At 48.4% G+C, this 14,061-nt stretch overlaps 1 protein-coding gene across 1 annotated transcript in view; it reads left to right on the top strand.

The window, feature by feature from the left end:
- Positions 1 to 14,061, top strand: part of LOC140377305 (BAR/IMD domain-containing adapter protein 2-like 2) — a 70,981-nt gene that overhangs the window by 41,467 nt on the left and 15,453 nt on the right. The window contains exons 7-9 of the mRNA XM_072462674.1: positions 1,606 to 1,737; positions 11,391 to 11,495; positions 11,561 to 11,663. Coding sequence (XP_072318775.1) covers positions 1,606 to 1,737; positions 11,391 to 11,495; positions 11,561 to 11,663 — 340 coding nt within the window. The remainder of the gene's footprint in view (positions 1 to 1,605; positions 1,738 to 11,390; positions 11,496 to 11,560; positions 11,664 to 14,061) is intronic.

The following is a 14,061-nucleotide window of genomic DNA, read 5'->3' as shown; positions in this document are numbered from 1 at the left end:
TCTAATGTTTAGCAGTCCACATTTTACGTGTTTATTCATTTGTGTATTTGTGATTGTTATTTTCCTTAAGTTATTTGGTCTGACGCCTGAAATATTTTTTCTGAGATGTGACTTTTTGGCATTATTTGTACGAGGGACACGAGGGACACGAGGGACACACACAGTCTCTATCTGTCTTGAATCTGAACACTTCACAGGTAACAGAACGGGCGAGAGTTCAGCGACAGAGGAGCGTCTTGAACTGCTGCTCTGCACCTGGGGCTCATCCCTAGATGGTCACTTAACACGACTAAGACTATCGGTCAAATTCCGAACTAATAGGGATGTACCCTCCGAAGTCGGATGGATGCCATCCCTGCGTATGAGCCCGGGCTTTCCCCAAAACGCACTCCAGTTATCAATAAAGACAACGTTGTTTTGAGGGCACCATCTGGATAACCAGTTGTTGAATGCTGAGAGACGGCTGTACAATTCAGCATTGATCCGATTGGGCAGGGGACCAGAAAATATTACAGTGTCCGACATCGACTTCGCAAGGTCACACACCGCGGCTACTTGAACTTTGAGCACCTCTGATTGTCTCCGCCGGGCGTCGTTACCGCCTGCGTGAACCACGACTCGCCGGAAACGGGTCCTACTCCGCTTTAAGATCCTAAGGTTTCCTTCGATGTCACCCATTCTGGCCCCTGGGTAACACCTAACGCTAGCAGCTGGCAGCTTCACGTCTCTGACAATAGAACTCCCGATTACAAGAGTTTCTCTCGTGTGTTCAGCGGGCGTGTGATCGCTGAGGGGAGAAAACCTATTATAGACGTGAAGATCACGGCGCTCTGAGGTTCGGCGTTTAGCGCCTTGTCCCCTCCGAACTGTCACAAAATGGTCCCTATTCTGTTCCTGGTCTAGTCCCGGCTGCACGGGAGACGCTGAGGGGCTGAGCTCGGCCTTACTGCTACTGCTAATGCTAATGCTACGCCCTGCAGCGCGGTCCGGTAGCCCTCGCGCTAAAACCGAACTATAACTGGACTTAAGCTCCTCTAAACAGCAGATCCGCGCTTCTAACTCCGTAACCCTGGCCTCCAAAACTACCACTACACTGCACTTCACGCACCTATCATCAGAGAAGGAGCCAGGGTTCTGACTCGACATATGACAGCTCAAACAGGTAAAGGTAGATCCAGCCATGACGCTAGCGGCTAGGCTACGCTAGGCTAGTTCAGGCTGGAGCTAGAGAGTGAGGAGGGCTTTTAATCCACAAAATACTGAAAAGCGAGCGGCTTGAGGCTCCGGATTGTTTGCGGAGAAATCAAACGTTCACTTTCGTGTATATGATGCGTAAATAGTGTGTATAATTCGTGGATTAATCGGTAAAAGGCTCTAAGAACGAACAGCTCTGAAAACGCGACACACTCACCGGAAATGACGTCGCCGACCAAAAAGTCACAGACTTGCGACTTGGTGGGCAAATACTTAAACCATTGAGTCACTGCACCACCAGAACTCATGAAATGGATTTGAATACACTTCATATATATATTTTTTTTTTTTTTTTTTGAAATGTTGTTGAATTGTTATGACTGATATAAGTAAACTTGTGTCTGTGTACAGGAGAAGAGTGACTACATGCAGCTCCTGAGGCAGAGTCAGCAGGATATCCTGAAGGAGGAGGAGAGAAGATACCGCTTTGTAGCTGAGAAGCACTGTGCCCTCACACAGTCCCTGCTTTTCTTAATGATGAAGGTACAAAGCGCTACACAACATTTCCCACACACAAATATCAATTGCTCCATATAGGTTTGATTTCCTAGAGACATTTCACCTGATCAAATAACTACATTGGGCTTGATAACTTGCATATGTCATGAACGAATATTAACTCTATTCTACCAGTGGCAAGGGAGCTGATGCGTTCTGCACAGTATTTTTGCGGTTCCAAGAACTGCACTTTTCTGGATTAAGATGTCTGATATTTTTCCTGGAATATGCTGTCGCCACTCCTCCAGTTTAGGGGTCACTCCCCCAAGGGTTCCAATGACCACAATCCCCACTGTTCATCTACCAAGCCATCTCCAGTGTTTCTCTGTGCCCCTAGTATTTCTTTAGTTTCTCACGTTAAACTTTCATTACATGTTATTTTTACTGTATGTCCACCAAAACAACTTTCCCCTACTATTTGTTCACCACCACATAAGAGCTCCATCAGATGTGCTCGCGCAACCCCAACATGCACCACCAAACTGTGGCAGGGATGGTGGCAGATGATTCAGAGAAGCTAAGCGCTTTGGCACTTACAGTAATTCAACTTTCAGAGATTTCAGAAAAATCATTTCAAGGAGTGTTTTTGTGGGTATTCACTTCACACTCAAAATCCCTATTTCATTACCAAGGACCACAACCCTACGATGCAAAGTGTGGCTCAGGTGTGGAATGTGGTAGCTGAGAATGGAGGAACTGGGGTTGATGTCGGTTCCGCCTCGGAAATCAATGTTCTGAATGTGTTTGTTGATGGTGTCGATGACTGCAAAGTCATCGGACTGGATAGCCATGAACATGGATGGCCCGACCGGAGGGCGGCGATCCTGATGGGATCGATTTAAAATAAGGCAGCCTAAGACAGGCCAAGAGGTGAAGGCCTGGTCTGCATGGCAAAGTTGAGATGACCGAAGAGGGACAAGCGTTGTTGTTTGGAGCATGAAATACTGAGGCAGTTGAGGAAGCAGAAGGAGGCAGCGCACAGGGCCGGTGATAGAGAGCGCTACAAAGATGCAAAGTACGGATTTAGCATGGAGGTGTCGAGAGCTAGATCTCAGTACAATACACATCTGAAGCAGCAGTTCTCCAACAACAAACCTGCCTTTTTGTGAAATGGGCTCCGGCTTCTCACCAATTACAAGCCCAGAGCCCCCACTTCGGCAGACAACTACGGAGGCGAAAACTGGTCCAGCAACTCACTTCCTTCTACTGTAGGTTGGACACCACCTCCCCCACTGTGGCCACCTCTGCCAACCCAACCCCGGTCCCCCCTACGTCCCCCACCACTCTCACAGTTCAGGAACAGAAGACTATTTCTGAAATCCACCCCTCAAAAAGCTGCTAAACCAGACGGTTACACTCCAGCCACCCTAAGACACTGCCCAGTTGAGCTGCCCCCTGTCTTCACTAGCATCTTTAACACCTCCCTGGAGTCATGCCATGTCCCAGCCTGCTTGAAGTCGTCCATCATTGTCCCTGTCCCCAAGAAGCCCCAGATCACTGGACTTAATGACTGCAGACCTGTGGCACTGACGTTTGTAGTCATGAAAAGTCCTTCACCTCCTCCTTGCTGGACCCCTGCAGTTCGCCTACAGATCCAACAGGTCTGTGGACGACGCAATCAACCTGCCACTCCACTTCATCCTACAGCATCTTAACTCCCCGGGAACCTATGCCAGGATCCTATTTGTGGACTCGTGGACTTCAGGAAAGTCACAGCCCCCCTTCACCATCACAGACTTCCTCATCACAACTGTGGACTCCCTCTGCTTTCTCGGCACCACCATCACCAGGACTTCAAGAGGGAGGTTGCCATCAGCTCCCTCATCAAGAAGACCCAGCAGAGGATGTACTTCCTGCAGCAGTTGAGGAAAGCCAAGCTGCCAGCGCAGATGATGGTGCAGTTCTACACGGCCATCATTGAGTCCATCCTCACCTCCTCCGTGGTACGCTGGAGCCACAGCCAGGGACAAACAGAGACTACAGCGCATTGTGCGCTCTGCTGAGAAGGTGATCGGCTGCAGACTTCCATCTCTGCAGGACAATATCTTGAAAAATGTGACCTTAAGTAGGGGAACTTAAACTTAAGAAGGGGACCTTAACTCTAAGTCAAAGGATCAAAACTATAAAAATTAATGTTTTGCCCAGGTTTTTCTTTCTGTTCCAGACTCTTCCAATTTCCATCCCCAACTGGCTGTTTGATGAGTGGAATAAAGCAATCTCAAGATATTAATGACAAGGAAGAAAAATCTGTATCCGATTCAAAATGTTTCGGTAATCAAAAGAAAAAGGAGGCTGTGGTTTGCCTTTTTTGAAAAATTGCTTTGTTTCAGCTCAGATTAGAGCTGTGTTGTGCTGGTGTGACCCAGAATATAAAGTTCAATGGATGTATGGAAATATTGAGATTAATGTTGTGCCGGGGGTTCCCGTACAGGCCTTACTGTCGGTTGAGTCATTTGGGGGAGATGAAGAACCCTTAGGTGAAATCTGTTCTTACAACATGGAAGGAGCTAATTAAAACACACAAACTAAACAAAGATGTTAATATCTTAAACTGGTTGGTTTACGATCAAAGTTTCACACTGAAAAGCACAGACTCAAGATTTTAAATCCAGACAACAAAAGGCATAAAGGCCTTTAACCAAATTGTAAAGGAGAATCATCTGAAGAGCTTTCATGAGTTGAAAGAATCCTTTGAAGAATCCAAATAAGGAGTTATTTATTTATTATTAGCCTTTTGACTGAAACATGTGGCAACCAGGAGGCAAATCACTATAATGTGTTTTGGTATTGTCCTGTTGTTCACAAGTATTAGACTGAGATTAACAAAGCCTTAAAGGCAATTTAAGACATCACCATCCCAATGGATTTCAGAACTCTGTATTTGGGCCTTGAAACGCCTGCCATGGACACAACCAGCAGGTATTTCCGGAGCATCCTACTAGCAGCCGCAAAAAAGGCCCTCATAAAAAAATGGATGACACAAAATGCACCGACGATCAAGGACTGGGCTAACATTATACTTGACATTTGTAGTATGAAAAAATTACTGTCTAAGAGAATGCAGTATCGGGGCAATCGCGATCAAAAGGCGGTCGGCGGGAAGGCGGTCCGCGGGAAGGCGGTTGCGCGGGTGGCGAGAGTCAGCATCGCCGCTACCGCGGCTATAACCCTTTAGGCGCCAGAGATTATGGATGAAATAAATGTATAAATAAAAAACTTCCTGAGATACAGAGAACTGAAGCCGGGGCACAGCTCTGGGTCGGCAGTGCCCCTGGAGGCCCGTAGAAGCTCCACACTCCAGTTGATTCTTGGATAAAAGGGCACCCAGCCGGTCTCGAACTCGCGTGAGGCGGAGCAGGGATCATCCACCCCGCACACGGCCAGACTTTGCCCGGCCAGGGAGCACCTTCTGCGGGTCGGAGGCTCCGGGTCGGAGCCCCTGGAGCCTGGAGCCCTCACCGGGCCCCGAACTCGGCTGCCGGAGGCAGTGCAGTGCCTCATGGATAAAAGGGCACCCAGCCGGTCTCGAACTCGCGTGAGGCGGAGCAGGGATCATCCACCCCGCACACGGCCAGACTTTGCCCGGGGAAGGGCCACTCTGGCTGGGCATGGCCTCCGCCGAGCACCCCCTGGAACCCCTGGAGCCCCTCCAGAGCCACCCCCCACTCCTCCAGACTCACCCCGGGGATGGGCCACTCTGGCTGGGCATGGCCCCCACTGAGCACCCCCTGGAACCCCTGGAACCCCTGGAGCCCCCGGAGCACCTCCAGAGCCACCCCCCACTCTCCCCAGATTCTGCCCGGGGAAGGGCCACTCTGGCTGGGCATGGCCTCCGCCGAGCACCCCCTGGAACCCCTGGAGCCCCTCCAGAGCCACCCCTCACTCCTCCAGACTCACCCCGGGGAAGAGCCACTCTGGCTGGGCATGGCCCCCACTGAGCACCCCCTGGAACCCCTGGAGCACCTCCAGAGCCACCCCCCACTCTCCCCAGACTCTGCCCGGGGAAGGGCCACTCTGGCCGGGCATGGCCTCCGCTGAGCACCCCCTGGAACCCCTGGAACCCCCGGAGCCCCTCCAGAGCCACCCCCCACTCTCCCCAGACTCACCCCGGGGAAGGGACACTCTGGCTGGGCATGGCCTCCACTGAGCACCCCCTGGAGCCCCCGGAGCACCTCCAGAGCCACCCCCCACTCTCCCCAGACTCTGCCCGGGGAAGGGCCACTCTGGCCGGGCATGGCCTCCGCTGAGCACCCCCTGGAACCCCTGGAACCCCCGGAGCCCCTCCAGAGCCACCCCCCACTCTCCCCAGACTCACCCCGGGGAAGGGACACTCTGGCTGGGCATGGCCTCCACTGAGCACCCCCTGGAGCCCCCGGAGCACCTCCAGAGCCACCCCCCACTCTCCCCAGATTCTGCCCGGGGAAGGGCCACTCTGGCTGGGCATGGCCTCCGCCGAGCACCCCCTGGAACCCCTGGAGCTCCCGGAGCACCTCCAGAGCCACACCCCACTCTCCCCAGACTCTGCCCGGGGAAGGGACACTCTGGCTGGGCATGGCCTCCGCCGAACACCCCCTGGAACCCCCAGAGCCCCTCCAGAGCCACCCCCCACTCTCCCCAGACTCACCCCGGGGAAGGGCCACTCTGGCTGGGCATGGCCTCCGCTGAGCACCCCCTGGAACCGCCGGAGGCCCTCTAGAGCCACCCCCCACTCCTTCAGACTCACCCCGGGGAAGGGCCACTCTGGCCGGGCATGGCCTCCGCTGAGCACCCCCTGGAACCCCCGGAGCCCACGGAGGACCTCCAGAGCCACCCCCCACTCCTCCAGACTCTGCCCGGGGAAGGGCCACTCTGGCTGGGCATGGCCTCCGCTGATCACCCCCTGGAACCCCTGGAGCCCCCGGAGCACCTCCAGAGCCACCCCCCACTCTCCCCAGACTCTGCCCGGGGAAGCGCCACTTGGCCGGGCATGGCCTCCGCTGAGCACCCCCTGGAACCCACGGAGCACCTCCAGAGCCACCCAGCATTCCCCCAAACTCAGTCTGGGGACGGGCCACACACCAGGACCCCAAGGCCCTGGCTCCCCTGTCCCCTACACCACACTTGGAGGCAGGGCCCTTGCCCTCCACTGGCTGCCCCCGCGCCCAATGTACTCCATAACCGAAGAAGAGAGGGGGACCCGGAGGCCGGCCTACTAGGGTAACAGGTTTAATTTAGAGCCGGGGCTCTGGACCACAAATGCCTACAACCCCGCAGTGCGCAGGAGCCTTCGAAGCTGGATGAAACCAGAACGGGGCCCTACGATGGCGGTGACCAGCCAGTTGATAGCAAAGTGAGCCCTGGACAGGCGCTGCATTTGACAAACTCAGAGACGAGGAAGAGACCGGAGTCGTACCAAATATATCATCTGGCGCTGTGTCCAGCGTGAGGGTGAGCCAGCGCAAATCAGGACCACAAATGCCTACAACCCCGCAGCGCGCAGGAGCCATCGAAGCTGGATGAAACCAGAACGGGGCCCTACGATGGCGGTGACCAGCCAGTTGATAGCAAAGTGAGCCCTGGACAGGCGCTGCATTTGACAAACTCAGAGACGAGGAAGGGACCGGAGTCCGACCAAATATATCATCTGGCGCTGTGTCCAGCATGAGGGTGAGCCAGCGCAAATCAGGACCACAAATGCCTACAACCCCGGAGTGCGCAGGAGCCTTCGAAGCTGGATGAAACCAGAACAGGGCCCTACGATGGCGGTGACCAGCCAGTTGATAGCAAAGTGAGCCCTGGACAGGCGCTGCATTTGACAAACTCAGAGACGAGGAAGGGACCGGAGTCGGACCAAAAATATGCGCCGGCCCTGCCCCATTCAGAGGCTCCGTGATCCGACGCTCACCTCCGCACCTCCGAACCATGACTTGACATTACGGCTGTGAAGGAGCCTTGGAAGCTGGATAAAACCAGAACGGGGCCCATCGATCGCGGTTCTCGTGTGCCCGTCAAACGAGCTCCTTGCCCGGTAGCCGCACAACCAGGAAATGTACCTGTTTCGATTGCGAAAAACGTCATTCTCAAAAACCGCCCGCCCCTCCCTACCAGCATTACCATTTTGCACATTCCGCGTGAGAGCAGCGTAAGAATTTCTCGGGAGCAGCGTGTTTTAGCCCGGGATTCTTGAGCTGAACGCTTATTCCCACGAGCCCAAAAAACGACAGAGTCCAACGGGGTATAGTGTACTATTGCCGAAAAACGACAGAGTCCCTTCGGGCATAGTGTACTATTTCGTTTTTTTTTCTAAGTACAGCAGGGGTATATGGTACTATACTCTGGTGGTCAGATCACCTCCAGGCCCCAGGGGAGTGCTTTTCTGGGGGCAAACAGTGCACTGATGATGGGGGATTATTTCATTTTGCTCATTTTGGTGTTTTTTCACATTTTAACCCATTTTCACCCCTTTTGCTCACATCTTCAAACTCGGGCCCTGATTACAAGTTCTGACCAAATGATGACAAACACGGTATTTATTATGTATTTTTTTCATTTTTTTTATTTTTCCAACTTATACATCCATCATTGGTGCCAGGCAGGTTGTGGAGAAAGCAGTGAAGAAAGGAGAGAGCCATCCCAGAAAAGATGTCCATCCAGGGTCAAGGTACCCTGCACTTTTACATATCCAAAACACAGCATTTAAAGTTTTTTAGCGTATGGTATCTCTCGTTGCATGGAACCGCACAGAGGCCAACGCCACACTGACGGCACCTGTACTTTGTTTGCCGCCTGCCTTTGGTACGAGAGCGGTCAGAGCACACGGCGCAGTCTGGACGTCCCTCTGCTTGACAAAGCCAATGACGCTCTGTGAGTCTCTGTGGCATTTCACCCTCCGGTCTTGAGCGCCTTTCTTGTTTTTTGGAGTGATCAGCCAGTAATGCATCAATAATGTTCTGAATGTAAACCTTTAAAGGTTTGTGTGGGCCTGGAGTGGATTTGGTGTATATGATGTGTGAGTTGACAATACTTATGCTTATAATGGCATTGAATATGCGATGATACCATTTCCGGGACCTGTGTGGAAAGAGGTATGTCTTCATCCTCTGGTCAGCAGTGTCCACTCCACCCATGTAGGCGTTGTACTGGTCGACACATACAGGTCTTTTGATGTCACGGAAGCCAGTGTCATCTGTCTTGGATCGGATCCTCCTCTGAACACAATCATTTCCATGGACTGTGGACAACATGGTGAGACGTTTAGTATCGTGCCAAGCACAAGCCAGGAGTTTTCCCTTTCTGCAAAAAACTGGGTCATCTCCTTTTTTCAGCTGTAAGACACTTTTACCAAGGCATTTTGGCATCCCCAACCTGGTAATCCTTACCGTCCCACACAGTCCAGTTTCCAAATCTGCTAATTCATTTGCAATTACAGGCGAGGTATAGTAACTGTCCATGTAAATCTCGTGTCCTTTGCCTGTAAAGGGAGAAACCAACTCACGGACAACTGCGTGTGTTGCACTGATGTTGCTAACCCTTTAAGCGCCAAAGTCGCAGAAATGCAACTTTACCGTTTCTATGTTGTTATTAAAAAAAAAAAATAAAAAATTGGTTATAAATAAAATAAAATAAATGTATTAACAATATCAACAACCCCAACACACTAATTACAATTAAATTAAAGTCGCATGAGGCGATAAAGGCCCTCGCTATGCATGTGCCACCACGAAGAGCACACCTCAACCCCCCCCCCCACCTACAACACCCCTCCCTCACAAACAGGACCAACTTTAAACTACTTCATTCAACATTTTCACGACCACAAGGTTTGAGATAGAATTTATGTCCCCTTTGGCTCTTATGTTCAGTTTGTTGTGGGGAATAAGTGTGCCAAATTTGAACTGCTAATGACAAAGTAAATGTTTTCATCCCTTTAAAAATACCTGTAAACCAAAACACACCTAAGTCTATGACAACATTTGTCAGATTGCCACAGTAACATGATTGCAACTAGAAGTATGCTGTCATCGGCTTTTTTTTTAGAATGGCAAGAAAGGGAGCTAAACTATTTAGGTATCCAGGTCACACACATCAGCATTCGTGACTTCGTGCTCTTCCCTCCCACCCTCTTATTTATTAATATTCTAATTAATGTCAATAAACCCTTTGCATCGTGGCTTGGGATGTTAATCCTTTCATCCCTTTCAAAATGCTTGTAAACCAAAACGCATGACAATATTTGTCAGGTTTCCATGGTAACATGCTTGCAGATGGAGGTATGCCATCCTTGGCTTTTTCGATCAGAATGGTAAGATTAGATAATAGATTTTATGGGTTTAGTTCATTTTGACACATTTTTAAGCCTCTTGACTCTAAATCTAAGGTGGAAAAAAATAAAGTTTGAGATCTTTTTGAAAAAAATAGGTTCGGCCCACAATGGCCAACTCCCTGTTGGGTTTAGGGTGAGGTCATGATATACACTTTTTTACTCCTCCTAACATGAGGTATGTTTGTCCAAATTTTCATAAGTTTGCGATGAAAAAGGTCCATCAATGTAGGCCCATGTAATGTATTTTGAAATTTGAGTTGGCGCAAAGCAAGTCATTTTGCGTCATTCATTTTTTCAGGCACAAACAACGAACCGGAATTTTCGGTTGAAATTTTTTTTTTTTTTTCGTTAACATTCAGGGGGTCAAAATTGGGGTGGTTTGTGGGAGAAAAATAATAAATAAATACATTTAAAAAAAACAATACAGTTTTTTTCCCGCTATCAAAACTCAAGCTAGAGTTATGTGATTTTGTCACATTGTACCCGGTCACAAATGAACCCATTACGATTTATTCAGTTTTCTGCGACAAATATCATTTTATCAGATAGACCCTACATTTGCATATCATTGCGTTCAGCTTGAAATCTTCACAAACGTTCCAGCAACATTTTCATATTAAAAAACGTTTAAGAAACGTGGAGTTTTTTTTTAATTTTCCAAAAATTTCAATTTTGTTTCAAATTCTCTATGACCATACTCAAAGATGTATAAGCTTCAAACTGATAAGATGTCCTTGCTCATGGGTTTTGTGTCTTGTGGACAAATTTGAAGTGCTTTTGATGAAACCTGTAGGGGGAGATGCCAAAAGTATGACCAGGCGCACTTTTGTTGTGTTTGATCCACCATGGACTTCCTGTATGGTTTAGGGCGGGGTCATAACATCATTTTTTACATGATCATTTATGACATCATCATCCCAGTGGACATCTGAACAATGTATTTGGGCCTCAAAATTCCTGCCATGGAGATAATCATAATATTTCTCTGGAGCATCCCCCTGACACGAAATGCCCGGAAAAGAAAGGACTTTACTAACATTATATTGGCAAAATGTTACATTCAGACTTTATTTTAAAATGGACATTTTAGAGATTATGTACACATTGTTCTGGTTTATATTTGCCTTGAATTGTCTCTTATTTTGGATGTCTTCTGATCTTGATTTATCTCTGTTGTTCTCCTTCTAAACTTGTTTTATTTTGCTGTATATGTTTATTGTATTTTTCAATATTTGAAAACATTAAAAGAAAAATAACAAAATGGTACAATGTCGAATATACAGTACATGCTGCCCCAGACTGCATTTGACACACTGTCCACTGCGCCTTCTCTCAGACCGGATCTTCACTCCATCAGAAAGCAGATGGGTGGAAGCAGAAGGTGAACGACTCCAAAAATTCAAGACCCAGGACACCCAATCTTGTGGACCAGGAGGAACAGGTAAGACATGGCAACAAATAGTGTCTTAGTTTAATCTTGTGAATCATTCTGGCTTGTGTTTCCAGCTCCAGTCCTCAGTTAGCTCCCTGCTGCAGACAGTAGCCAGAGATGAGGACATGTCGTGGGCCAAACGGGAGCAGCAGGCACTGGGCAGACTGCCCTCTAGAGGTAGGATATGTAGGATTGCAGTGGCCACTATGAGATGCACACCAGGTAACTATGTAAGGGAGTCTGAATGGGTGATTAATTATGTGCATTGTATATATTAATTGTATAGATTAATAATGTGCAATTACTGTGAAATTCATGTGCAATCCATGTGCCGTCGTGACACATATTCATGTGCAATTACTGTAGTGATCACATGCAATGGTATTTATGTATTTATTCATTTATTTATGGGAGTTTTTGTTTATAGGAGATCTTCTACTGAAAGTGTTTTTCAGACTTCCTATAAGTGATCTGTTCTTCTGGATCTTCCTGCGTTGCACCAATGAAATTTCCCCATTTGGGACAATAAAGGATTATCTTATCTTATCTTATCTTAAGAAATCCAAGTTTATCAAATTAATAACAAAAGCGTGGGCAGTGTGGTATATAGTCTTGTAATAGCTTTTCAACATGTATTACATGATTATGTATTTTATGGGCTCTATGCATGCATCACTTCAGTGTTCAACGTAAGGATCGTTGCCACTTCCTGTTGAGGGAGTTTGCTGAGAAACTGCGCTCTTTGTAACAAAATGGAACTAACTGAAGCCATTATCAATGCTGTGCAATGAATTGTGCATCTGTTTAGTTCAGTGGTCCCCAAACTTTTTGACTCGAGGGCCACATTGGGTTCTAAAATTTGGCCGAGGGGCCGGGCCAGGAAAATATGGTGTGCTTGTGTGAACTAATGAATTACTATAAATTACAGGCAAGATTTGACCTGTAACTTGTAACAAAGCTACAAATGCATTAAATAATGATTAATTTAATTACATTTCAGTTGAATAAACACAGCAGGAAAATTGACCTTCAAGTTCAGTGGGAACAGTGTTGTTGATCTCCCTGTTTTGCATCAAAGTCTGGTGTAAGTTTTGTTGTGGCAATTCTCAGAATCGATCCTTTGGTGTTGGTCAGTGAAGCTGGATCTGTGACGTTCATGTTCATGTTCATGACACTGAATGTCTCTCATATGCAGGTCGAGCCAAACAAGACCAGCATCTTCTGTTCGTCCTCCGGAGGTTTTGTTTCCTTCAGTGAAGCACAAAAGGCGTTAAGTTTAAGAGTGTTGGACCGTTTTTTTATTAGCATTTCTTCTCCCCATAAATGATCTAGTAGTAACAGCATGGAATGATTAATATCCATAAATAAAACATCTTTATAAATGTCACCAGAATATGCAAACATTTTGACTTGAATGTTACATTTTTGTACTTCTGTCCTTCTCACGTCTCCAGTGGTTGGACACTTTGTCCAGGTTCATGTCTTCGTTTGCTTCTTGCTGTGACTTTATGCTCATCAACTGCTCCAAAATGTACCACTTCAAGACCATTTCTGGATGATATTATTCATAAACTAACAGGGCCGCACCTGTCATAAACCGCATATGAGATATTTACACAGAAATAAACGCAGGAGTGATGCGTCTTTTTAAACCGGGGGCCTCGTGGCGCACGCGGTGCACGCGGCGCAGCAGCGGTCCGCTTTAGTCCTGCTTTAGTCCTGCTTTAGTCCTGCTTTAGACCCGCTTTAGACCCGCTTTAGACCCGCTTTAGTCCTGCTTTAGTCCTGCTTTAGTCCTGCTTTAGACCCGCTTTAGACCCGCTTTAGTCCTGCTTTAGTCCTGCTTTAGTCCTGCTTTAGACCCGCTTTAGTCCTGCTTTAGTCCTGCTTTAGACCTGCTTTAGACCTGCTTTAGTCCTGCTTTAGTCCTGCTTTAGTCCTGCTTTAGACCCGCTTTAGACCCGCTTTAGAACAAATCACAGCTGTCCCTAATGTCCCCTCTGTCCTTGATGACTCTGTGTGGCTGATTTACCAGTGTCTTCACATCTGGATCATCTGCTCTTGAGCTCGTACTCATCGAGTGAGTGTTACTGTGACATGAGATATTTACACAGAAATATGGTCCAGATAATGATGCACATGTGTCTTTGACTCGTGAGTCAGGTCTGGCCAAGAAAGTTTCATTTACACAATAGTGACACGCCAGTGTCTATTGAACGTGCCCGCGGCCCGCGGTCCGCGCTGCGCCCGCGGGCCGCGGTCCGCGCTGCGCTGCGGGACTAATAAGGCTAATTCTCAGTGAATATGATTCTGATTGTAATAAAACACACAGCGTTTTGAGAACACGACGTGTCCCCTGGACAGAGCTTCTACTGTCCACAAGAGTCTTCTACAGTGTGTCAAACGCTTCCTGCTTGATGGCCCCCGGTGGCCGTTTGTGGTGAATTTTATTTTCTGCGCGCCATAGATTTTCTTGTGCGCGCACTATGAATTGCGCAGGCGCACAGCTTAGAGGGAACAGTGACATCTCTTGGGGAAATGTGGGCATTACAGGCGAAAGGGAAAATGAGTGGCC

The sequence above is a fragment of the Eucyclogobius newberryi genome, unplaced genomic scaffold (assembly GCF_026437365.1).
Source record: "Eucyclogobius newberryi isolate DKJ021-1_F unplaced genomic scaffold, fEucNew1.0.hap1 SCAF_4, whole genome shotgun sequence".
NCBI classification, from domain to species: domain Eukaryota; kingdom Metazoa; phylum Chordata; class Actinopteri; order Gobiiformes; family Gobiidae; genus Eucyclogobius; species Eucyclogobius newberryi.
This window is presented reverse-complemented; position numbering and strand designations above follow the sequence as displayed.